Source organism: Varanus komodoensis, unplaced genomic scaffold (genome assembly GCF_004798865.1).
Source record: "Varanus komodoensis strain SLA01 unplaced genomic scaffold, ASM479886v1 scaffold29_3, whole genome shotgun sequence".
Classification (NCBI taxonomy): domain Eukaryota; kingdom Metazoa; phylum Chordata; class Lepidosauria; order Squamata; family Varanidae; genus Varanus; species Varanus komodoensis.
Genome location: NW_025335760.1, coordinates 18056 through 44259, shown reverse-complemented (window position 1 = coordinate 44259; position 26204 = coordinate 18056). Strand labels below are relative to the sequence as shown.

The following is a 26204-nucleotide window of genomic DNA, read 5'->3' as shown; positions in this document are numbered from 1 at the left end:
GGGCCCCGGGGGACCGGACCGGACCGGACCGACCGCGGGGCCGGCGGGCAGCGCTGCCGCGGCTCCGGCTGGGCCGGAGGAAGACGCAGCTTCCCGGGCCGGGCGCCCTGATGCGCTCGCTCTTTCCTCGCGGGGAGCGCGCGGCGCGGGACGGAGAAGCGGCTTTCGGCCTGGCCTGGCGTGGCCGCCGCGCCGCTCGCGCGGTTTAGCACCTCCTCGTGCTGCTCGGTGTGCCGGGCAGGAGTTGGTCCTGGCATGCGTAACAGAACAAAGACAAGAGTGTCTCTGAGCGTGTGAAACAATCTCATTTTCTCAGAACTGGGCAGCACAAGGCTACACACGCACATCTGGGATCAATGGAATGATTTCCGGAGGATGCAGCTCCCATCATCCCCAGCCCACACAGCCACTGGGTGTGGGTGGCAGAGGTGGAGGACAAAGGTTGGGGAAATGGCCTGGAGAGATAGGAGACTCTGAAGGCTTCCCCAGGCCGGAGCCATCTGGAGGAAAAAGGACTACAGCTCCCATCATCTGCAGCACATGGGGATGATGGGAGGTGCAGTCCAGCATATCTGGAGGGCGGCCTTTTGGGGAAGGCTGCAATCAATAGACAGGACTGGGGGGAGTGAAAGAGGCAGAGGGAAGTGGATAGATGGGCAAAGAGAGAAGCTGATGCTGGATGACCAGGGCGGGTGGCGTGGCAGGAGGAGGAGGAGGAAGAGAGAAGTGTCGGTGGTCAGCAACCAGCTCCTGCAGGGCTCCCTCCCAGTCGATTCCAGACTTTGTTCTTTCCAGGGAAGCCTTTCGACATGGGCGCATCTGCCAAGATGCCCTCCCGGCGTGTCAGCCGCAGAACACCTGCGCATTGTGGGAGCTTCTGGCCCACATGAATGGCAGGCGGCTGGCCAGGCGCGGGGCCTCCGCCGCAGCCCCGAGTCGGCTGTGGACGTGCGTCCGATCACATTCGCTCCCTCGCCTGCAGGTTGCAGAAGCCGCCAGGCGCGCCTCCGCTTTGCGGAGCAGATGCGAAGCCCCTGGCATCCCGACGCCGGAGGAGATGCCCCGGGACCTTCCGGGGGACCCCGTGCTTCCCAGAGCGCGGCTGAAAAGCCCCCGGACGTGAGCTAGGATGGCGGACCAGAAAGGGCGTTTGTGGACGGGAGTTAGAGCAGGTGGAGGACCGGGCAGCAGGTTCCCGGAGCTCCGACGACGGGAGCTCTGTGGGGAAGGGCCAGGTGTCCTCCTGCGTCCCTTTCCTCGCGTGGCGGGGCCTTTCCGGGCGGCAGAGCGATGGGAGTCGGAGGAGGCTGCCCCCCCCCCGCCTCTCCGCTCTCGGTCTTGTCCAAGTGACCCTGAGAGTTCCTGGGCCTCGCAAGACGGCCACCGAGCGGCACACGGCCGGGACGTGCACCTCCGCGCGCCCCCGCGGCCACGTGGCTCGTGTGTGACCCCAGCGCCTGGGTGTCGCTGCCCTGGCGAGTTAGTGATTAATCTGCCCTGCAAGGGCAGCGGGGGTGGGATTGCGGGCCTGGGCCCCCACCCCCCCGCTGTGCATGGGCACCATGTTTGATCAGCAAACAAACCAAGGGTCACGGACCACTGTGTGGGCGGCAGTGAGCGGGATAAAGGTTGGGGCAGTGGCCCCAAAGGGCAGCAGGCGGGATGCTGCGCCCACTGGGGGAGCCTTCCCCCGCCAGAGAAGTGGGACTTCAGCTTCCGCCATCCTAGCACAGGGGGATGATAGGAGTTGTAGTCCAGGAAATTTGGAGGGCAGAGTTTTGGCGAAGCTTGGATTTAGGGCCCCCCCCCCCCCCAACCGATGCCTGTGGCTTGTTCCTGTCGGCCACTGCAGAGAATTTCTGGTCCTGGTCCTTGTCCGAAACTGCATTTCACTCTCTTGTCTTCATTGCAAACTAGACTTTTCTTGCGTAGTTTGCCGACTGGGGAATCCAGGCCTTGCTATCGGCATCTTACATCTGAGATATCTAAAGTTTAGATTAATCTTACCTTGCAGAGGGATGTGGAGTCTAGCAAGGAGCTGAGATTGCACCTGATAAAGCGGAAGACGTATCGAAATTTAAGCGCAGAGGAGCTGGTCTGCCTTTCAAGGAGCTGCCATTTAGCAACCACCATCTGCTTTAATGGCTAATAACTTTTGCACGGGACACATTGGCGGGGGGAGGGAAATTTCCCAGCAAAACAAGGAAATCCAGACATGGGCACAACCTTTTAGATTGGAGGGCAGTGGCAGTAATTCTCATCAAGGTCTAAAGGCCCACTCTTTGATGGATATTCAGGTAGATAAAGCTCTCCATGGAAGATAAAACGATCAGCTACACCTGGTGACCCCATCATGAGCAGGAGGGTGTTCCTTCATGTGGCTGGCCCTGGGTTGGCCCTGAGTTTAGCCTACAGAGGACAGCCCAAGTCTGGTTTCGGGTTCGACGACAGCAGGAATGGGGAGCAGGGCCCACGCTAGCGGGAATTATCCAAGGGGGCACCCGCACTGTCCGTCTTCTCTGCTGAGCGAGTGTGCGCAAGGCATATTTCGTCTGGGGCAGCCCCATCTGGGCATGTTGGCCATCTCGGGACCAGGCCTGAGAAGGGCTGCGACGTGAAGAAGGTGTCTGCAGAGACACAAACGCCCCCAGGCGCCTCGTGCCACTTTCAAAGATGATCTAATTGTGCGGCGACGCACGTGCTCCTCTGGAGGAGGCCCCAAGGAGAAGTCAAAAAGAACTGGCCCGCGAGACCTGCAGCCGCACCTCCGTCCAAGCCCCCGCCCATGGCGGAAAAGGGAGGAACTGCAGCGGCAGCCTCGTCCTGAGTCGTGCCCCCCGTTCCTTCTGCTTTCCGGTGCCCTGCAGATGGGGCAAGATTTGTGTCCAGGGGCCTGCCCCTTTTCCCTCTCTCCCTTTCCCAGTGGGGCTCGAAGAGTCCTCCATAATCTGGGACCTTTTGCTCCTTTCTGAGGCTGTATTTTGGGTTTCTGCCAATGTAGAAGCAAAACCCCCGTGGTTGCTTAGCAACTGCAAAATGTGATCTTGCCACCATATTGAGTTGGAGCGGCCATAGAGCATTTTATGATAGGAGCAAATAGCTAGGCCCTAATCCATTCCCCTAAATGGCTCCGTATGGCTCTCAAATTGCCAAGATAAACCAAAGGAGGGAAGGCACCACCAACAGGGAAAAAAGTGTGCGTTGGGATGTGAGTGGGATCTGGGAAGGTGAAATCCCAAGGTGCTCAAAAATAAAGATTTTATTGGCTCAACATGTTTCAAATCACAATTTGCCTTGAGTTTAAAAGCCACACCACTATATTCTCTAGCTCTTTTTAAGTAAGCCTGAAAAAGAATTTCAATTCAATGCTCATTTGGCCAATAAAATTTTTATTTCCATACATCCTTGCATTTTTATCTCCTCTTTTTTTGCTCCCAGATTATCGGTCCCAGAAGCAAAAGAAGCTTGTGAATAAGCACCAGTGGAATCGGACAAAATGGTGGGGGGGGGGGGGGGGGATGGGGAGCGTTTGCACCGGTGCTTGGCTACAACGCCATCGTCAAGACTGGTGGCCCACTAGACCAAAACAAAGGCTGAGCTTTGTTCGGCTTACTCATATCGGTGGCTAGTGGCGACAGAGGCAAACAGTTGCCCGGAGAGGTGTCCCTCTCTGTCCCGTTGCTGGTTCTTCAAGCATGTGTGAGTTGGTGACCTGCAACAGCAGGGGGCTGGACCCGATGGCCTTCTTGGCCCCTTCCAATGCTACCTTCTATGAGCCCTCATATGAGAAAGGCTGTTGACCTTCAGGGTGAGGAAAATGAATGGGGTGGAAGGAAAGCATGAAGATGATGGTTCTGGTTGGGTTCCCATAAATCTCTGAAAAGCAGGAGATGATGTGCCCATCTTGAAGCATCCAGGGAGAAGCAGACTGCAATGAACAGTTCATTATCCAGCTTGCCTAGGCTTTTCCTGTGAACTCTGCAGTTGTGTCTAAATGGGTATTAATAGGAGCATCTAGTCTCCAGGGCAGCTAGGGATAAAGTATGTCTCTTTGCAGGCATTCACACAAAGGACGGAAAAGCGAAAAGGACATGAGGGCAAGGGAGGTTAGGTAGGGACTCGTCTACCGTGGTGTATTGGTTAGTTTAGTTTTGCTGGTGTGTGTGTGTGTGTGTGTGTGTGTGTGTGTGTGTGTGTGTGTGTCAGTCCAAAAAGAGAAATAGAAGTTCCATTTGTATCAAGGCAGTTGAAATGTGTCAACATTTCTCTGGATTGCGCTTGTTCGTCTTCCACTTGTAATAATTTTAAGCTATGATTGGGGGTGTGGAGTCAGATTTTCGTTGGGCGGTGAAGGCAGAGGCTGCTGGTAGTGTCTGAACTTTCAAATTACAGTCATGATTTCCGTTCTCTTGAGATTGTGTCCTCAAGGACAGGGAGGTTTTGAGTACTGGGAACAACCTTTTTTGATCACCGGATTTGATTTATAAACTCCTTGTCAGGGGGAAAAAACCTGCATACTGTTTTAATTATCATTAATACCTTAAAAAGAGAGAGACTCACACACATGGAAAACAGAGGCACCCCCCTGAATCGTCTCTAAAGTATGATATATTAAATCAATTCTTACCCTTTTTCCCAACAGAAAGCACAAATATTTAAATATAAAGCCACTTTAAAAAATTCTGAACTATACTCTTCCTGCTTCTCTTCAGGTTGAGGCCTAAATTGTCTTTAGTGTAACCAAACCCCTTTGTGTATGTGTAACAACGGAGTCCCGCCATGTGTGATTCTGACCTAAATAGGTGGGTTTGCGATTGCCAAAACAAGAGTTTAACCATAGACTGTAACATCTGTTTGAGACAAGAAAGTCACATGTTCCAGGCTGAGGGATGTGCCCCGGTTTGCTCCAGACGGCTGACTCTTCGTTCCGTTCCGTTCCTTTCCGTTCCGTTCCCCTGTGCACGGACCCATCCGAGGGCACTCCACTCCTGGAGGGATCACGTATCTGCATCAATCTGTAAGAAGCTTGCTGGGGGCCATCTTCTGGGGATGCTGCGACTGGCCCTCGGGGGCCCGACAGCACAGGCAAACCGAAGTGAAGGTGGATCGCCGGCCGCTTTTACCCAGCAGGCCGTGGGCTGATGGCAGCACGGCCGGGACGACCTCCTCCTCCTCCTTGCAGCCCCCTAGTCGTCATGGCCAAGCGAGTCTACGGAAATGAAGTGAAGGCCTCTGAAGGAGCGCTTGGCGGCCGTCGAGCTCTTGAGGTCCGGAAAGCGCGCGGTCCGTGGGTCGCGCCTTTGCCCCAGCCAGGTCGTGGCGGGTTGGCCACGGAGGAAACGCCTTGCTGGTGACGGGGGCACGAGGCAGGGGTGCTCTTCGTTCTGGCCGCCGCCTCCGTTCCTCCTGGTGGTGGCAGGGCGACCGCCTTAGGAAGCGTTGAGCAGCGAGCGGCTGTAGAGGCTTTGATAGTAGGAGCCGGTCTCGCTGAGGGAGGTGGACGTCTCGTAGGCGTGCTTGCCTTCCACGGCGTGTGGGGAGCCGTAGCCGCTGTACGCCATGGCCTGCTCGTAGGACTTCAGGTCGATCTTGTGGCTCTGCTCCGAAGACATCAGGTTGGTGATGGAAAAGGGGTGGTTGAAGTTGAACTGAGGGTCCATTTTGAGCTCACTTGGAAGATCCAGGTTGGTAATGGAGGTGGCGAAGTAGTGGCTGTTCATAGACTGGGAGATGGGGGCTGGGGAGGCCTCAGACGCTGGGGAGGAGCCCTGGCCCCCCGAGCAGTCCAGCTGGACCAGGCCCCTCTGCTCCTCGGACCCATGGGAGGTGTCTGAATGGCCTGACTCGGCGCCCTCTGAGCTCTGGCCTTCTTGAAGACCTTCGGGAATCTTTGGGGGCTGGTCTTGGGCGCCGGAAGCTTTGGAGTTGGGCTTCTTGGCCTTGTCCTCAATTTTGAAACGCTTCTGGCGCCTCAGGTAGCAGCCGTTCTCGAACATGTTGCCGGAATTTGGGTGGAGAGCCCAGTAGGACCCTTTGCCGGGCTTGTCCGGGGAACGGGCCACCTTGACGAAGCAGTCGTTGAAGGAGAGCGAGTGGCGGATGGAGTTCTGCCAGCGCTGCTGGTTCTCGCGGTAGTAGGGGAAGAGGTCCATGATCCACTGGTAGATCTCGTTGAGAGTCAGCATCTTGCTCGGGGCCTGCTGAATCGCCATGGTGATGAGCGAGATGTACGAGTAGGGCGGCTTGGCGTGGGTCAGGGTGCGCCGGTAGGACTTGCTGATCTCCTTGGGCCGGTTCATGCTCGACGGAGAGTAGCCCAGAGGGGCCATGGGCTGGCCGACATTTGGATAGGAGGACAGCGAATTGAGAGCGGGTGCCTGAGCCCCCAGGGGCGTCAGCACCGGGCTGACCGGGGACGCCACTGTGGGGAGGCCCATGGGGCTGCTGGCGTTGGTGAGCCCCGTCAGCGACGGGCTGGCCAGGCCGCTGCTCGGGTACGTCATGTTCATGGAACTGGGGGAACTGAGCGGGTTCAACGTCACGTAGGAATTGATCGGGTTCATAGGCCCCAGGCTGGAGGTCATGGTGCTCACTGAAGGAAAGACCTGCGGGAAGCAGAGGGACACAGTCAAGGGAAGGGCGGGCTCTCCGTGGGGGGCGGGAGGCCGGGGAGGGGCCGTGCTCTTGAGCCTGGCAGTGCGAGGACCCCAAAATGGCCGGCAGAAGGGAGCGGAGCCCCTTCTGCAGTCCCCTTTTTCTTGCCGGCTGGACACGCGGCAGAGGAAAGCTGTGGTCTGCGGCCGCCCACCAGTTCTATTTCCTAAGGAAATCTCTGCCCTCCCCCTCGTGTGGCCCCTCAGGCATTCTTGGGAAATGAAGCCTGCGCGGCCAGAAGCCCTCGCTTTGCTTCGGAGCAGCCCGGCCGACGTGGCCGTGGGGGAAGCTCGGGCACCTTGGGGGGCCCATTGGCAGCCAGCTTTCTTCCCCTGCTCCAGGCCGTACATGGAGGCACCGTGAGGAGAAGGCCAGAGGGGAGCGGTTCCCATCGCTGGCCTCCAGTCCAGGAGGCGACTGAGCCTGGAGGATTTCTGCTATGCAGCTGCTAAAGGCAAATGCACGGCCATTTCAGGGGAGGGGGAGAAGCCCAGAGGCAGTGGGCCAAGCGAAAAACGCAGGGAGGGAAGGAACTCAGGCAGGTATGGAGGCCACCTTTGTCTCACAGAGGAGCCCTGCGAAGGAAAGGTGTGACCGGGGTCTCTGCAGGGAAGGGACCAAAGGAGGCCCCACAGCGAATCCTCTGGCGCGCCAGCGTTTCATGGGGGCCCAGCCAAGGTACTGACCACTTTGGTTTCCTTGGAGGCATCCAGAAATGGACAGAGCACCATTTTCTCTGGGCTGGGGAGGGAGCTAAAAGAAAGACGTTCCCCCCACTGGTCCACAAAATACGTGGGAAGGGTGGTCCTTTTCCGGCAGGGAAGCACCGAAAGTGGGGGACCACCGTGGCTCTCGCAGGGAAGGGAAGGGAAGAGAAGAGAGATGGACCACACATAGAATTTCACTTGCTGCTGAAAAGCCGCCTAAAGGAAAATGTGAGGCAGAGTCCAAGGGTAACACTCTCTTGCCGCTGCACCGGGAACAACGAGGAGGGAGCTGAGCGGCGTGTCCAGCGCCATTTGGCGTCACACTGGCATTTCCAGTTGGAAAAAGGTGAGTTTGTGCTTCTTGGTTCCAACCATTTCCCCTGCGGGCTCCATTTTTATTTACCATTTATTTGCTCAGAACCACGGAAGGCGAATCAGGCGCTTAAGGGCAGCGGAAACAGCTCCTGCTATTTGCCTGAGATAGAGACTTAATTGGCCACGCCATTGATCCTCATTGATAAGGGAAGGGCTGCTGTCAGGGATGGGTAGGTGATGCCGGTCGATTCCGCCTGGAGCCACGAGCCTGGCTGGCCACGTGCATGTCCCTTGCCACGCGTGGCCGGGCGGACTTCCCAGAGCCTGCTGCAAAGGTCTCGCAAGGCCGGGGAAGGCAGCCCCGGGCTTAAAAGGGTTTGGTTTAAGAAAGGAGAGATGCCCCAAGAGGTGGCAGGAGCCCTCCCTTCTGGATGTTTTGGGCTTCAGTTCCCATCAGCCCCAGTCAGATTGGCCAAAGGTCAGGAATGCTAGGAGTTGTGGCCCAAACATCTGGGGGGCATCAGGTTGGAGAAGGCTGGGATGGATTCAGATCCCAGCTCATTTAGCGCGTTCATGGCTTGCTCAACCTGCTCCAGGCTGCTGCCTCCCGCATGCGTTGGATTGCGGCCTCCTCCTCCCATGCCTGCGTGCCCAACAGGCACCCTGGCTGGGGCCTGTGGGAGCTGTAGTCGCACACATAGATGCAGAGCACTGACTGAGGGGAAGCTGGTTTTATGAACCAGTCAGACTCTCAGAGCAGCCCCCAAAGAGGGGGCCCCTCGCCCCCTTTGCAGAAGCACAATTCCCAAGGTTGCCTGGGCGTGATAGCCATGCCGTGCGGCCTCCGTCTGCCCCTGAACCTGTTCACTAGAGAGCAAGTGCCATCATCCACAGTGCTGGTCGCCTCCAAGTCAACAAGCCTTGGATCATGCTTTCCAGGTGCAATCCTACAGCCGGTGTAGGATTGCAATTCGGTGGAATTTGCACCAGAGTAAGCATGCACATGTTTGGGCTATGAATCGGGGCCACCAAATAATGGAAAGGGGACTTTGGGTTCCTTGGGGTCACACTTTGGGGAATTCAGGGAGCTGCCTCTGTCTGCTCCATCAGCTCTCCTCTCTCGGGACAGAAAGGCAGAGGAAAATGCCTTGTGCTGAACCACAGGATGCCGTGGGTGTTGGAGATGATGGGAGCTGCAGCCCAAACTTCTGGAGGGTATCTGTTTACACTGTCCTGTGGACACGGGCCTGCAGCAGTTCCCCAGAATTTCGAGAAGGGACCCTTCCCGGGCCTGTCTGGAGAGTCCTTCGGCTTGCAAAGGGGGGGCTCTGCCCCGAGGCATGTTCCCTCCCTCCCCACCACTCTTCCTTAGCACTGGCCATGTTGCAGCGATCCTAGCACATCTCTGTGAGGCAGGCCGGGGCTACTGATCCCGGCGTTGCAGAGGGCAGGGCCTGAAGCCAAGCCCCATGGCCAGCTTAGCGCCTCTCGCTCGCGAATGGAGGCGTTGGCGGGGAGTTTCCAGCGCACTGCTGTGCTCTTGCTTGTTCTCCTCCTGGCTTCATGGGCTGCATCCACCTGACCATACCTTACCCACCCAAATGTTTGTCTAGCAACCTCTTGCAGCCTGTGCCGCGCTCCACCCTTGGCCCGGAGAGGGAAGGGTGCTGGAACCGCCAGCGGGTCCCCTTGGTCCTCAGGACGATCCCGCCAAGGCAGCGTTTGGCAGGACGTGGGGCAGGCCCCCACCTGAGGGGACGTGGCGCTTTGTGGGGGACCGAATCAGACCTAGGAAGAGGGGGAAGAGCTCTGTTTCAATGCCGTAGTTGTCCGGCGCATCTGGCGGGTGCCAGGTTGGAGGAGGCTGCCCGTGTGTGACCGTAGGCCTGAGGAGCAGCAGAAATGCTGCCTGCAGAGGCCAGCGTCCTCCGGTCCACAGCATCCTTCCTGCAGCGTCAGGAAACGACACGCATCTGTACACCTTGCCTAGCTTTGGAGCTGTTGTGGCGGGGAAGACACAAGAGTGGAAATGTTCATGACCAGAAGTTGGAAAAGGCAGCAAGGGGCAGGGGTTATGTCTGACCTCAGCCTTTTTGTCTGCAGGGTGAGCGCTCAAGTGTATTTCTGGACCCACAAAAGGTGCTTCGGAGCCCTGTTGTTTGCCCAGCGGGACCTCTGGCCCGTGTGCTGTGACCCTCGAAGCTCCGTCAGAAAACCGCTCGCTGAGCATCAAGAGCATCAAGCATGGCTTGCTGTGCCGTGCTTTGGGTTGCCTTTGGGAAAATACAGCCCCAGATTTCAGTGGGGTGCACAGCACTCCCGGCATGATTCTTTGGATTGTGAACTTGGAATGCAGCTGATCCCAGCGAGAAAACTGGCTTGCTGCAGACACAACGCTCATGGGTCTCCTCACCAGGGTGAAGAGAAGCCCCCCATGGGTTTCTGGAGACCCCTTCCCCTCTCACGGCCACTTGCTCTTCTGCTCAGCACTGCTAGTGCCAAAGCATCCTGCAGAATTCTGGCCATATCTAGGGGTTAGCTTGAGCGCAGCTTGGGCCTACTCTGGTGAGCAGAAACACCCGTGGAGCAGGACCCGTGACTAGCTCTGAAATACACGGGCAGGAGAGGGGGAGGGGCGGCTGGACTGCCTGGGGAATTCTTCATCCCTGAATTATGAGGAGATATTTGCGTGCTTCTCAAGCTAGTGACACTACCTTCAGGAAAGAAATTCCCCAACTAATAATTCTGTCAAAAATAGAAACCGCTCCTAGGACTTAATGGCACTTAAACATGGGCATGGCCCAGAAGTTGTGGAATGCGACATGCCGGCCGTGTTTTAGACCAATATCACGGAAATGCTTAGAAGCTCGCCGCGGAGCTGTGGGGCCTTTTTGCAGTGGGTACGGGAGTGAAGAACTGGCACTGGACATTTGTGTGGGTGTCTGCATTTAAATGCAGGGTAGTTTTCCATTTGGAGCCTGGGACAATGCCATGCAATCCTTCACCTTCTGGAGGAGCATCAAAAATACTGCTTAGCCAAAGGCGAGTGGCTTGCTGTGCATAAACTTCTCCAGAAGACGTGATTGACTTCAGCTCCCCTCACCCGCACCAGCTGTGTTGGAAGTCATAGTCCAACAAATCTGGGGAGGGGGGATTGCCTACCCTCTCCCCCCCGCCCCCCAGTGGACCAGAACAGCAAGGGTGAGGGACTGCGGCATCTCTGGGCATTGATGGTTTCTCAGCTATTCTTGTGAGCGCTGAGCGGGGCAGAGCAGGATTTTGATTTGATGCAAGCGACAAAGATGGGCCTTCTCTTGTCAGACTTCCAGACAAATTTTTGTTCTTCAGAAAGTGGCCACGGGGACGGGCAGGTCTCCAAGCCTCCCGCCCAGCCACCCTCGTTTGGGCTTCTGAGTCAAAATGTCCGTTCTCCCGCACTGTTTGTTCTGAAGAACAAAATGTTGTAGGAAGTTCCAGCCGTGGGACTCTGACGTAACGCGCAGCTTGGTCCGGTGCGCGGCGGCGGCAGCGATCAGCTCAGCAGAACTGTAGACAGCTCCCTTCACCCAATCTGTCCTTTTCTATCTACCTTAGTCCTGTCTTGGGTGGGTCTGTCCAGCAACTTGGTTTTTCTGATTGTAAATCATTTTTAGAATGAGGGAAGAAGATTAGGCAGCTCCCAACGAAGGTCAGTTTCCCATTGTCTCTGAGAAAGCAGATGGCTTTTGAACCTTTTTTCATTATCTTGGATTAAAAAGAGCTATTTCAAGGCCTTGCGCAAACTCCCTTGTCATGTGGTTGGAATTTACCAGCTGTTCCTGGGGTCCGATAGGAAATCCCTCCTCACAGGTAGACAGCCCCCCTTGGGGACAATCCATAAGACACGATCTTGTGCTGGAGTTGTTGAAATAAATCAGAGATGCAGAACTAATTGTGCTCAGCAGCTTCCCCCAGCTGGGGACCATGGCTTTGGACTGCCTCTTTCACCAGCCTGACCTACAGAGTCATACTGCAAAACATCTGGAGGGCACCAGGTTGGGGAAAGCTAGCTTTGAGAGTCAGTTCATGTTTGCAGACAGAATCTGTGAAGAGCTAATGTATGTTTGTAAATATGTTGCCAGGCGGGCGACTCCTGTGCATTTGTAAATAAATACGCAACTATGCCACACAAATTTAGGATGTTTGTTGCTGCAGACTCCAGTGCGGCAAACACAACTTGCCACATAAATAAATGTTTAGACGCATCCCATCTGCTACCTGGTCCAGTTCCTCCTAACATGCAAATTTTACTTGGAGAATATATTAGTTGGGCTGTTGCCAAACACTTCTTGACAGCCCTGTGGTCTAGAATCCTACTTTTTCTTTTAAAAGAAAGGGACACATTTCCAGCCTCATTAGTAATATATTAAATTGCAGGGCAGTATATATTCTAGTGCAGTGAGTCGTGTGCATTAGACCTGGATGAGGGAGATGCTAGTCAAACCTCCGAGAAGACGTGCCTTCCTTTCCCTCGGCCTGTTTCCCCGCAAACCCTTCATTCCCTGCCACAGCGAGGACTGGGAGGAAAGCTAAAACGCCCTTCCCTTGCTGCACGCCTGCGTTTAGCGCACCCGCCTCCCCACGCCACCCTTTCACTTTGCAGTGCTGCGTTTTCCATCGCAAGTCTTGCAGGTTTGGGAACAAGGCAGCCTGAACTGCAGCTCAGGAGAGCGTGGGGTTTAGTTTTTCCATGGCCTCCCTCATCTCCCAGATAGCTCCAAATCCTTTCCAAACAGCAGGGCAGACGCTTGGGTTGTGCAAGCTGGACCAGGGCCATCACCCCTCACCTTTCCCTCCTGGCCAGGTAGCCTTGGATATTAGACTCCGCTGTTTGCAGGAGGGTCGGGCTGCCAGCCCTCGCCTTGGTCCTCTCCCAAAAGGACAGAGGGATCGCTCAGCCTCCCCCCTCCCCCCACCCATTGTGTACAAGAAGACCTTTGAAACGCGGCAGGAGCCAAGTCACAGCTCACCTCGTAGGTAGTTGGGAAATTTGGAGACCAGCCTCCTTCCCCTCGGGTGCAAATGGAGAAAAACGCTTAGCAAAGTCATACTTCCGCGCGTGTATGAGGCATCCTTACACCAGATCAGCTAAGCGGCCATAAACACCTGGCCCTGGTGTACCAGGCACACCCTGCGCTCTGATGCATGCTTACTCAGAAGTAAGGCACAGCACGTGCAGCGCAGCTGGCCCTTCCCCAGGAAGCGTGCGCAGGAGTGCGGCCCCAGTGGCAATTCTCGGGTGCACCAGTAGAGTTTCTTGCTCTCCCAGAAACACCTGGCTTGTGCATCTGCATTTCAGTCCAAGATGCTTTTGGTTTAGGGTTGGGTTGTGACCCTTCATTAGATGAATTGCTGAAAACTAGGTGAATGGATTGATGAGAGCATTTGGGTTCCTCAGCGCCCCCTCCCCAAATTAACCGGACATCAAACTGATCACTTTTTCATACACCGCCTTTGAGGGTGCAGCCTTTTCTCCCGCGTGGCTTAGCTGCTAAACATGGCGGACTGCAGCTCCCACCACCTCCTGCCCACGTGGCTGGGGAAGGTTTCGCCGCACGTGTGCAGCGAGATCGGCCATCAAAGGGAAACAAAGGAAATTTACTTTTCCTTTAGCACGGCTTGTCCTGCTCTATGTGCACATTCATCCCGCAGGCCGCAGACGTGCCCACTGAGACCTTCTGTGCGCATTGAGACCGAATCTGATGAAGGGGCTCCAGATGACCTTGTCAGCATCAGCTTGGCATTGTGCACACACTTCCTTGGAAGTCGGTCTCATTGCATTCGGTGGGACTCCCTTCTGAGCAAACACACTTAGAGCGGCACTGCATGATCTCCTCCGTTCAGTGACCGCCCTCCTTTCGTACATACGCAGCGTTGCTAGCATTTCATGTTTGCATTGTTTCACCTGGGAACATGCCACATAAGCAAAAGAAAGCTACCTGCCCTGAGAAAGTTTTGCCAGCCTGCCCTTGAGTGCTGTGGACAAACAGCAAGCCAAAATGTCACTTTGTTGGTATGGGCAGCCGTGACCCTTGGACTCGCTGTGGTCCCAAGGATTCTTTCTGCTCGTGCAAACTGCAGGATTGGGTGGTGTAATTTCATCAGAACTACAGTGGGGGCGAAGGGCTGAAGCTCCCCTCCCAAACCAGCTCTGCTCCCAAAGCTGCCTCGTTGTCGAAAAAGCCAACTGCCGGTATGATAAAGATTGTGTCCCCAAACGCATGGGCTTCCTAAACATCGCACCGTTTTTACTGAGGCATTTTGATCTTGCCTCCCTCTTCCAAATTTCCTCTCTTTTGAGAAGCCCTGCCGTCTCCTGATGCTCAAAATCAGAATCACGGGTGAATGTAAGAAGATTTTCATGTCCCAGAGGCTCGATGGTTATGGGGGATCGGAAGAGGAAAGCTGCTCCCTGGGGTTTTGGGCCCTGCCGTTTTGGGAACCAGTGTATTATGTACACGCAAGAGGACACCGCCAACCCCAGCTTAAAAAAAATACTAGAGGGGAGTGAGAGTCAACATGGTAAAGGATAAATGAGGCCACAACTCCATTCTGCATATGGTCATTTGAATGGGGGGTGCAATTTGGGGTTTAGACAAGACCATTGCAAAGGTGACTTTTTCATTAGCTTTGCTCCAGCGCCTGGTGATGGACTAACAGGAAGACATTCATGGCCAAATGTTGTTAAAAGCACAGCAGCAAGGGTGATTTTAAAAAATTCTGGCCACTTTGGAAACAGTTACTTTTCATTCGCCTGCTGTATTAGTTTGGATGGAAAACAGTGGATTTCCTGACCAGCACGTGTCTGGTTGCTGTGGGTGAAGTTTCTATGTTTCTCTGGGTGTACAGCACCGTTCTGTGTGGGGTCCCCCACAGCTACCTGAATGCCCAGTCGAGAACTGGGCCAGCTCACCTGGAGCGGCAAAGTGGCCCTTTCGCCCCGCCTGGCTTCGCCATCCATTGAATGGAGCTGCGTCTCAGCCTCTGCATTCGGAACTTGCCATATTTCTCAGTGCAGCCTTTGATCTTACTCTTTCAGAGCAAAACTGAGTGTAATTCCAGAGACCAGGCGTAGGAGCTACTCCCGGCTCAGTGGCGTTTCCATGGCTTAAGCCCTGGCCTGCAAAAGCTTCGGTTCGGCTCTGGAAGGAGATGGGGCCTTGCCAGGCAGCCGTCTTGGCTCAGCCTTCTCCAAGCCGGTGCCCTCCAGAGGTGCTGGATCACAACTCCCATTATCTAGAAGGCACCTGTTTGGACAGGGGTGAACAACTGGTGTCTTCTTGGGTGCTTTGGTGCTTCCTGTCAATCCCAGATAGTATAGCCAAAGATAAGGATGACGGGAACTGCAAACCTAAACATCTAGAGGCCAAATCCTGCACTTGGGGAATGAAGGCCTGGAGGGTGACTTAGGTGAAAAGGTTGAGCCCCCCCCCCCCCCCGCCCCGGCATCCAGAAGGGCCCAGGTTAAGTTCCCAGCATCTGCCTACAAGTCAAGGACAAAATTCTCCCAGCAAGCCTGGCCATTCAGAGGGTAAACCAGGTTCCTCAACTTGGAGCCCTCCGGATGTCTTGGACTACATCCACCATCATCCCCAGCCAGCCTGACCCACAGGCTCGCTGAGCAAGTTCCTCTCTTCCCCCCTGAGCTGAAGCCCAAGCGCACTTCCATGCAGGCGACTCCCACTCCCCTCTCCTCGCTCTTCCCCGGTGCTCCTGGCATTGCTGAAATCGAGAGCATAAACCAGTCGGGGCAGGAACTTGTGGCTGTTTTACGGCCGCGATAAAACTCCAGGTACAGGGGTGGCACCTGGGCACTGCTTGAAACCACCTTCTGGAGCTCGCTCGCCTCGAAGCCTGCCTCCAGTTCAGCCCTGCTGCTCCTGCGTAGAATCCAGCCCGGCTGCTGCAGTGGAATTGGGAGAGGCCCGCCCCCCCCCGCAAAGCCGTATCCTGTCGTCACCCTTCCTCCAAAGGACACCCATTGGTTCCTGGACAAAGTGTACATCCTGCTCAGCAGGTTGTCTGTTTGCTCCATTCCACAAAGACCACAGAAGGTGCTAAAATTAAGTTGATTTTCCTGCATGGGAAAGTTTGGGCCAATTCCGAAAGTCTGGGGGCCAGGAGGCGTGATGGCCTGGCCCACTGCGGAAGGGGGAGAAAGAGCCGTTGTCTCCAGGCTGGCTACAAGGCGCCAGCTGCCTCTTGACTCGCCATAGGTGTTTCTTTTTGGAGGACCTGGCTGCAGAGGTCCTGGGTTTTTCACTGGCGGTGCTGCTGTGCCTTTAGCAGCATCCTGACTCTGAAATTTAGGAGCCAATACTTTCCCCAGCAAAGAAAAAGATTTGACCACCCCTCTCTAGGTCAGACTTCTGCCAGTCTGGGATAAATCATAAACCAAACTTTTCAGATGACTAAGTCCAAAAAGAGATGGGTTATTTTGAGAAAAGTGTTTTGGATCTAGAAAACCTTTGGATTAATCATGTTCTGTTCAAAGATTCTGTTTTATCACTCATCCTTGCCTTGGGTATATTCCGGCTGAGTACAGAGTTTTACATGTTGCTATGGTTTTGAAGGGTTGCAAGTCACCCTGTGCATTATTTATTATTTTATTTATTTATTTATTAAAACATTTTTATGCCGCCCCATTCGCCGAAGCCTCGGGGCAGCTTACAACACTGTTAAAATAATGATAATATAAATCAAAAATATAAACATTAAATTAAAAATACAAAAGGGACTAGAAGTGTGGGGAGGAAGGCTTGATATGAAATAAATACAAACATTCTAGCAGACGGCGGTGGCCGTGCAGCCAGCTCTTCTGCGCTGTGACGAGCGAGCGTCACTGTATTGGCACACAGAATGAGGGATGGAAAAGATCGCTGTCATCCTAGTCAGATTTCAGACTCCCTGAACACAGCAGTCGGTGCTTTCCAAAAACCCTTGCTTTTCAAAATAAGTAAGCCATCAGTAGGCAAGGAACAGAGCAGAGCGCTCCCCAACCCAGCAACGGCCGGCTGAGAGAGATTAGGGCGCGAGAGCAGGGCGGCAACCCAGGGAAACCTCCTTGCACCGAGGATTCTGGTCCTAGGCTCCAAAAGAAGGCCTTACGGGGCACGTTGGCACCAGAACCAACACCCTGGCCCTGCCCTCTCTCACTATTTAGTTTCGGTGGGAGAGGTTTTTCCCCAAAAGAGCTTCACCAGCAAACAATACCCATATTAATTTGAAAATGCCCCATGGCCCCTGCCCTGGCCAGTGGGGTTTTGGAAATGGCAGGAGAGTCGCCACAAACCTCCGTCCTCATTTATTGCTCTGTAAGTCAGTCAATAAATAAAAATTTAAAAAGAGAAGTTAGCTTATTTTCCTTTGAACACGTGACCCTTCCGTATATATCTGCCTGGCCTCTCAGAGCTGGAGCAGAGGTCCTCTCTGGAGCCCTCTTTGAAGGTGGTCAGAAGAGTGAGAAGGGCCTTCTCTGTGGTGGCACCCCAACTCTGCAATGGGCTCCCCAGAGAGGTGTGCCTGGCGCCGATGCTTTTTTCATTTCATGCCAGGCCAAGCCCCTTTTATTTTCCCTGCGTTTTGCATGTCAGAATGGCCTTTAACATTAATTTTGCATATTATCGTGATGCTGCGTCTTATTTATTTATGTTATCGCTGCCCCGAGATGCTGTGAAGGGCAGGATACAAAATGTTTAAACAGATCAACACACACACAAGCATTTTAAACTTCACTTCTGGTACTTTTCAAAGAATTTTCCCCATACATTGACCACCTTGCTGCTAATTCCGCTGCCCGGATGCTGACGAAGAGCCTCTCGTTTTCTGTCTCATGATACATGTGTTGTTTTCACAAAGACGATTCTACAGCTGTGTGAATTGTGAAACAACCTTTGTTCAGACTCTTGTGCTTTTCCAGATCCACCCATTTTCACCTGTCTGATGCTATGCATTCACGTTTGCAGCAGAGGCGGCCAAAACACCTTTTCAAAACACAGGTGTTTTGGAAAATAAGCCCAGCGCCAGGTCCTCCTCACTTTGGGAATCTGGGGATGTGTGGGAATCGGGAATCATAGATTGCTCTCCCATCTAAGGGGCTGCTCCCTCTCATTTTGGAAATATTTGCACAGCAGCTCCGATATTTTGGGAAGTTGCATCCTCATCATCCTCGGTGCGGGGTGAAAAGTGGGACAGGGTGGTGTCTCTGGTGGCAGCCAAACCGCGGGGTCATTTTCTACAGTCGCTTCGTTTGGAGCAGAACTTTTGCAATTTAAAAATAAGCACTGTTTTCTTTGGTGTTATCTTTTGTATTAAATTGGGCCTGTTGCTGGGCATTTTCAGGCACTGAAGACACAGGGAGATTCGCTCTTTGTTGCTCAGAGGGGATTTAGCTCACCTCTCATTTAACAAATTAATTGATTCTACGGTTTGCAAAGTTTTGTGGTAGACAGAATGCCTCCCCAGGTGGAATGAAAAAGTTGTTAATTTGAAAGTGTACTGATAGGAAAGTTACTGATTAATCCAGGTCTTTCAAGTGACTCATAGAAGGTGGCCCAATTGTAAAATCTTCGGTAATACAATAAACATATATCAACTCGCACAAAGGGCGGTTTCAAACTGCTGCAGTGACCCACAACCTCAATTCAAGCCCTTGTTTGTACGCGTCCTCTCCCATGATGTTAATGGAGCAGGTTTGCAATGAGCTGTGGCACAATTCTATATAGTGGTGAAGTTAAGCGCATACTTCCTGATTTTGGTGGTGCTGTTTTGGTTTTGGTATGCTACTGTTAACAGAGGATAAAAAAGGATATTCAGAGTGGATGTGGTATCTTACATTCTCACAGTTTCTTTAAAAGAGACGGATTTCAGATGTTGATAGCATCTGCATTTATGTTTCAGTAATTAGTTATTCAATTAAGAATGCACTCCTATACATTTCTACTCAGAAGTAATTCCCATTGATCTCAATGAGACTCACTACCAGTTAAGGGTGTATTAGACCTATATAGTTAAAGGAGAGTAACTAAATGTACTTTAATCAGACAGTGGCATGCATATTATAATCTTTATTCTTATAAATCTGAACAGACAAAATTTCTCTACTTCAGCAAACCCGAATTAGTTTAATTGGCCCTGGGATGATAAGCCGTTGTGCCATGAGGTCTCTGCATGGAGTCCTGTAACTTGGAAAGTTTTATCTCTGCTGCAGAATGAAAGATATCGGGCAAAGCAATATGCCAAATGCCGGCTGCTCCTACAATTTGCCTTCTCTTCTTGCTGCACTGAATGCTTTGGGTGCAAAACTTTGTCATAGCCTTTGATAAGCTGAACTGAGTTTCTGCATAGACAAAGACACATTCAGCAAACGGCACCTCCCTGGCCGGCTATGCTCTGCGTACGGCTGGGAAGAGGGGCTCCTAGATCGTGGAAGCGCAGCCGTGCCATCCGGGACGTGTCAACTTTTAGGTAAGCCCCCCAGTGTCAGTGGGGCATGCTTCCAGGTAGGCGGCTATAGGATGGTGGAATTATGAAAGAAGCATCCATTTAACGAAGCGGAGGGGCAGGACTCAGCGGTGTAATGGCCGTCTCGCCTCCAGCGACTCAATTTTATCCACCTTGCTCTTGGATGCTAGTGCTTCTGCTGGCTCTGTCTGTCTGGCTTTGCTCTTATTATATTAGTGGGGTTTTGGGCTGTCTTAACCAGGGTGTCGTCGTTTTATTTTTTAAGAAAGCTGCCTTGGCTTCTCATGTACAGATGCTGTATCAAAACTCACAGTGCAAAAAAGGCCCTCGACACCCAGCATTTCCCTGCAGCAGATGCACACGATTGCAGCTCTGATAAACAGAGCAAGGCAGCTAATGGACGCTGCAACTAAATGTCGCAGCGTGCGTCACTCTGGCCAGGTGTGCCTTGCCTTCCTAGGAGATGCATCCCCCCCCCGCCCCCGTCTCCCCTGGCTCTCTGATGCACATCAGTTGCTGTCCTTTCAGCCCATTATGATATTTTTCTCTTAATTGTCTCTTGATTTTCGTAAGCCTGGGGGATTTCTGAGAGGCAGCTGACGAGCTTCCCTCTGGGACCTACACGGTGCCCGTGTGGCCACCTCAGAAGAGGCGCTCACAGAACGGACTTTGCTCCGAATCCGTGATGCCGGCGTGGCTTCGGCGGCCGCTTGGTGGAGTGGATCGCGTGGCTTGGGCCGGGGCTTTTGTTCCCGCCATTTATACACCCTCCGGTCTTTAGCAAAGGCAAACACCGGATGGGAGAGACGGCCTTGCTGAGGCGGACCAGCACCTGGAGCAGCCCGGCGCAGGTGCCCGGGAAGGCTGTCACGAGGCCGCAGTGAAAACGGCCACTTGGCCTTGCTTGCCTCCCGAAGCTGGAAAAGCGCCTGAACGTGGGGACTCCGTTCCGAGGCAGCGCCGAGCAGCGGTTGCTGCTCCTCCCCTCCACGGAACCAGAACGCCCGCCTTCCCAGCCCAAATGGCTTGGACTACAGCCCCGCCCATCCTCCCCGGCCAGAATGCCAGATGGCCCTGCTGGCTGGGGGTGATGGGAGCTGTCATCCAAGCATAGCGGGAGGGTAGCTGGTTGGGGACGGGCGCAGAAGGCACAGGCGTCCCAGAGGGTGAGGTCAGAGCCCTTCCCGCCCGTGTGCGTTTGGGGCAAATAGAAATAAAATTAGAAGTCAAAGTGGAAGAAGGGAATGTGCCTGTGGTGATCCTGATGTTCCCAGCTCTCCCTTCTCCACACCGTTCTCCCAAATAACCCCTGAGCTGCAGAGGGCGGTGGCCGTTGCCCCCTTCGGTTTAGGGAAAAGCTGCTTCTGGGCACACGCCTACGCAGGCGTTTTCTGCCTAAGCCTCCACTGGATCGTGGCCTTTGCGGGGTCAGCCCATAAAACCCCGTGCCAGGGGGATCCTCGATTTGTGCCTTGGGCACACGAGCTTGCCGAGCGGGGTGCTGTGCGTTCCTGGAGGCCGTGGCCGGTGGGTCTTGGTGCATTCATCCGTCGGGGGCTCTCTGCTCCTCTTTCGGGCATCTCCACGGCATGGGGGATGCTCCCCGCCAGGGGTTCCTGGTTGCTCAGTGAGTAATGCTCCTGAGTGTGCTCCTTGATGTTGAGCTTGGGATCAAGTAGTGCTTGCTCTGTCTGTCTGTCTGTCTGTCTGTCTGTCTCTGGACCGGCGACCTGGGAGATCCAGCTTCTGGTCTCCACTTGGCCATGAAGCTCCCTGGGAGACGCTGGGCCAGCGGACAGTCAGCCCAGCCGACCTCACAAGGTTGTTGTGAGGGGCAAATGGCGCTAAGAAGCTGCTTTGGGTTCTGCATGAGAGCAAGAAGGCGGGTGTGGGAACAATATTGTGTCCTTCCATTTCCTTTTCTGGTCCTCTTTATCTTCATAAGGTTACCCTTCCCCCTCAAGATGCGTGAGCTACAGCTCCCATTGTGCCCAGCTACCAAGTTAATGCTGGCTGGGGATGATGGGGCTTGTGGTCCAGCCCATCTGGAGGGCCCCAGGCTCAGGGAGGCTGCTCTAGACAGCAGACATTGCTCTTTTAAATGAAATTATTGTTTGGTTAGTCTGCGAGGCCTCTTACGTCACCACCGTCATGAATAATAATATTGCCACTGTTTTTTTCAAAACCACCCGAGCATGTTTTTGAAAGCGGTACGGAACTCTGTAGAGAAATTGATGCCATCCAGGGGCACATGCGCATTTCTGGAAGCAGGCCTCTCCGCCTCCTGTTTGTCAGGAAAATGGCTTTCCATGTGGCGTGGAAAGATCCGCCCGAAGGCTGCTCTGGGCTGCCAACGATCAGCCCCAGTTGCAAGAGCTACGGCCACTGGAAAGGAGCGGAAACGGGGCTGCCAGATGGCCCTCCTCTTATACAACCCTTTGGAGTAGTTGCACGTAGAGTATTGTGTCCGGTTCTGGTTGTCATGCCTGAAAAGGATGTGATGGAGCTGGGAAAGCTGCAGAGAAGAGCAACCGAAACGATCGGAGGGTCGGAGCACCTGCCCTCTGAGGAATGGTCACAACTGCCGGGATCAGGAGAAGGGAGAAAGGTGAGGCACGACAGAGGCCTCACCTTCCTGCAGATTCTGCCTGGTGGGGAGAAAGTGGAACTGGGGACCGTTTTCTCCCATAATATCCAAATCTGAAGGGAACATCCCGGAAAGGTGATGGGTGGGAGATTCAGGACAGATGAAAGGAAGGGCTTAGGACCTGGATCTCTGAAGGAGTGTCTCCTTCCCTTTGTGCCTGCCCGCCCCTTAAGATCTGGGTTGGAGGTCCTTCTTCAGGAGTCCTCTTTGGAGGAGATCGGAGACTGGCTCACTGGAGCAGGGCCTTCTCTGTGGTGGCACCCTGGCTATGGAATATGCTCCCCAGAGAGGCTCACTTGGCGCTAACACTGTGCCAGGCCAAAACCTTTTCATTTTCCCAACATTTACAGATTTAAAGGTTGTTCTAACTGGGGTTTTATAGAAGATGATGCTGTGCTTCACTCTATTTTATTGTAAGACCATTCTGAGACTCTGGGTAATAGGACAGTAAGGAAAAACTTTAAATACATAGATAAATAATTGCGTGATCCTTCTGAACCACTGGTTTGCTTCCATGCGAACAGAGTGCTGGACTGGATGGGACGTGGTTCTGGCCCAGCTTGACTTTTCTCATGTTCTCTCTGAGAGCTTAATCCCGTATTTTACAGGGCCATTTCCTTGTCAACTCTCCAGTAGGAGGCAGTACTAGGATTTCCCCTAAAAATATAGTGTCCGGGTAGAAATATCTTTTCCAGGGACAATCCATACTCTGCTTTGTTACATGCTTGAAAGATTGAGATAATATGCTACTCTGAGTTCTTTAAAAAAGAAAAAGATGGGATATAAATCTAATACATACATACATACATAAAAATACACGTGAGGAGGGAAAGACACTAAGTTTGCAGATGACAGCACCTGAAGATAGGGGTTAAGTAATAGCTGTCATTAAATAGTGCATTCTTGGGTTGTCATTACCTGTGAATGCTCCAACCATGGTTTAACTATGGGTTGTTAACCATTAGCTACACTGAGCTTGCAACCCAACCACAAACAATTGGTTTTCTTCCTGGATGGTCATGTGTGACAACACACAGCTCAAGTATCATGTAGGGAAAGCATGTTAGGACAACCCACAATTCAACACCAACCCACACTCAACCCACACTGCATTTGAACCAGGCTATCGTTCCATGGGAACCAGGCTAAAGACGGCCTGATGCTTCCTCTGAATTAATTTCCACTGAGTCCAGTCAACCTTTCTTCCAGACCAGCGCACATGGCATGCAATCCGTGGACACAAGAGTGGCCTGCTGGATCACTCCAAGGCCCATCATGCCCGCATGCCGTTCATGTCCTGGCCAGCCAGCTGTCCTCAGGAAACCCTCAGGCAGAGCATGCATGCAACAGCACCTTCTCACCCATGTTCCCCAGCAACTGGTGTACACAGGCGTACTATCTCTGACACTGAAAGCTGTGTACGGCCATCATGACCAATAGCCACAGATTCCCTGGCCTTCCATTAACTTCCCAGTCCCCCTTTCACACCATCTAAATTGGTGACCGTCACTCTGAAAACCCTGTGGAAGTGAATTCTCTGCTTTACGTGCCCACCGTGTGAAGAGGTCCCTCCCAGTACCTGCTCCGGTCCATGGGGTGGCCCCTTTGGACGCTAGCATTATGAGGGAAAAGGAGGTCCCTCCACATCCAGCGTGATTCTGTGCACTCCATCATGCCTCCCCTTCCTCGCCCGCCTTCTAGCCTCAACAAATCAGAGCTTTCCTCGTAGCGGAGATGCTCCCCGCTCTGCCCTTCTCTGCATTCACCCCAACTCCACCAGGTCCTTTTCCAAGGCGTGGTGGCTTGTTTACAAGCAGGTCCCACTGAGCTCGGAGGGACTGGCTCCTATGAAAGCGCGTACGAGACGGAGGTCTCAGCCTGGCTTTCTTTTCAGGGCTTGCCCACGACTGAAGTGTGTGCGGCGGAATCGCTCATCTGGGGAAATTCTGCACACGCGCCCCTTGCGAAGGGCCTGGCTGAGCGTCGGCTGCAGTAGATTCAGCCCCTTTTGCAAAGGGACGTTTGGATCACGGAGAGCGACTCTGATTGCAACCCCGAGTTTAAAACATGGGGGACAAGTTCTTTCCCCTCTACTTCCCCAGAAGGAAGTCGCTCATCACCTCTATTCAGTTGCATGTATGAGGCCGGCCGGGATCAAGTTGTGGGAGTCACTGGGTTGAAACTGTAGGGCCAGGTGGCTTGGGAGAAGCTGGGAGATACCCCACAAGGACAACTTAATTTCTTTTCGGCAGAACTGAACTGTGTTCTGAAGTTTGTGCTTCAGACTATACAACAGAAAACTATTTGCACGTGAGCTGAGCCAGTAGCACCCTGATTATGTTTCCCTCGTAAAACTCCCTCCAAACCCTGCACCCCACCACATTACGACACCTTTTCTACCTGGAGACCCTTGGATCAAAAATGTTGGCTTATACAGCTGCAACAGCTGGGAGAAAATCCACATGAGATTAATGAGAAGGTTTTCTAACTGCAGCAAAGATAGCCATGCTGAAGGAGCTGAAAGGTTTAGCAGAAATATCAGGGTTAGAAATTCTCCAAGAGTTCTGCATTTTCAAGAGTAAGGAAAAAATAGCAAGGAAAGAAAAATTCCTGGCACGGTTAGACTTGCACTAATGGCTTATCTCTTCATGTTCCTTATCTGCAAGGAGTATTAATTGGCTGCTTTTTACCAGGTCTTAATATTCATCTCTGCCGGTGCTATATGAGAAGAATCCCTGTTCTTTGTAGATTCATAAATATGCCAGTTCATGGGATACAGCAGATAATTGACTCCACCCGCTGAACGACCATTTTGTATCTGGCTTGGGTCGGTCGATCGCATGGTTCTACTAAAAAGCAAAATAGATTCGGCTTCGAAGCTGGCTCACTTCCGTTTCCCCCCACAACAGAAGTGATGCGTTGGGGATGCCTAAGAAAAGGCAGAGTTTTGGAAATGGGGTCTGAATTGGTGTGACTCAGCCTTCCCCAGTTCGGCATCGTGCTGGGAGCTGTAGCCCACTGCATCCAGAAGGTGCTGGACTGGGGAAGCCTCAGCTGTGATACATTGGAGCCCCAAGTGGGCCCTTGCGAGTTACTGTTTCCCCTCTTCCACTTTTCTCCAGAAACATTCTAGGATGTAATAAGATGACCACAGCAAAAATAACCAAGCAGGCGCAGAGACGCGCAAGCATCCTTCTCCATTCTCCGGGATAGGTGGGCAGACTCTCCCGGTTTGCAGGCCAAAAGTACTGCACAGATCCTGGGAGCAAACTGCTTTGGAAGGCGCTCGCTTCCATGTCTTTGCGGTTTGCTTCCTAGGAAAATCTGCCTGCCGATCCTTGGGACCAAATGCCAGATTATGTGGATCTGTGTCTAGGAAAGCAGTTCTTGCGTCTTTAAACTTCACTGGAGTCTACGAGACTTTACCTGCTGCACGAAGCCGCAGCAGACTAAACAAAATATTGTTATTATTTCTGTTTCTGTACTGTCCCATCGCCAAAGCTCCCTGGGTGGTTTACAGCAATGCATGACAAGATAAAAATGCCGCATAGACAGGATAAAAACAGAGAAGGATCTGAAGACAGTTTCCGCTGCAGTAGCAAATGGCCACCTCTGTGTCTCACCCCAACACTTTTGGACCTAGACCCCGATAACACAACACTTATCCCAGCCACCTTCTGCTATGAAGGATTGTGACCGACATTATTACAGAAAGAGGAGACAAATTTGCCACAATTGCCACTGGCACTTTTTCTGTTAGCCCCACTACTTTTCAAAAATAAACATATTCCAAAAACGTTTTCACTCGACCTACCTCCGTGGGTTCGTTATAGTATGATGTCCATTCAGAAATGTCGTGCGATTCCATTTTGATGGAGCCCAGCATTCCAAAATCCCGGAAAGAAAAAAAAATGAAGTAATATCGTGTCTATGTGTTCTAGTTAAAAAGGAAAATCCTGGAATTGCTATCTTGGGGAACGGAGGGTCCTTCTTTTCTTCTTCTTCTTCTGTTCCTCAAGAACGTGTTATTTTTGAAACAGAGCCTGATTTCACCCAGCCAAAATGAGCAGTCCAGAGCCGAATTACGTGCCTGCGCCTTTTTCGAAAACGCGCAGTGGTGACGGAGAGGGAAGGCTGCCCCCAGGTTGGGGAGTCAACAGACTCCCATAGTGCAGAACCGAATAGGACAATCTGTCCGAGTTGGGACACCGAGGCTCGCAGGCGGGGGGGGGGGGCGCTGCTTTGGGGTGCGCTTGCTGAGTCCGCTGCAGCTGCTGCTGCCCAGAGTTGGCTGCTGGGTGTCCTCAGAGCATCTCCTGGTGTTTGAAGGACTAGCCCTCGACTCAGCCAGGTCCTTATAAAGTTAGACACTTCCACAA

General features: G+C 53.1%; 1 protein-coding gene across 1 annotated transcript; it reads right to left on the bottom strand.

Moving 5' to 3' along the window:
• Positions 1-4504: 4504 nt before the first annotated feature.
• FOXA3 (forkhead box A3) lies at positions 4505-26134 on the bottom strand. The gene is made up of 2 exons (XM_044435496.1): positions 25640-26134; positions 4505-6605 (listed from the first exon to the last, which is right to left on the bottom strand). The coding sequence occupies exons 1-2, from the start codon at positions 25709-25711 to the stop codon at positions 5430-5432; spliced, it is 1248 nt and encodes a 415-aa protein (XP_044291431.1). The 5' UTR covers positions 25712-26134; the 3' UTR covers positions 4505-5429.
• Positions 26135-26204: the final 70 nt, after the last annotated feature.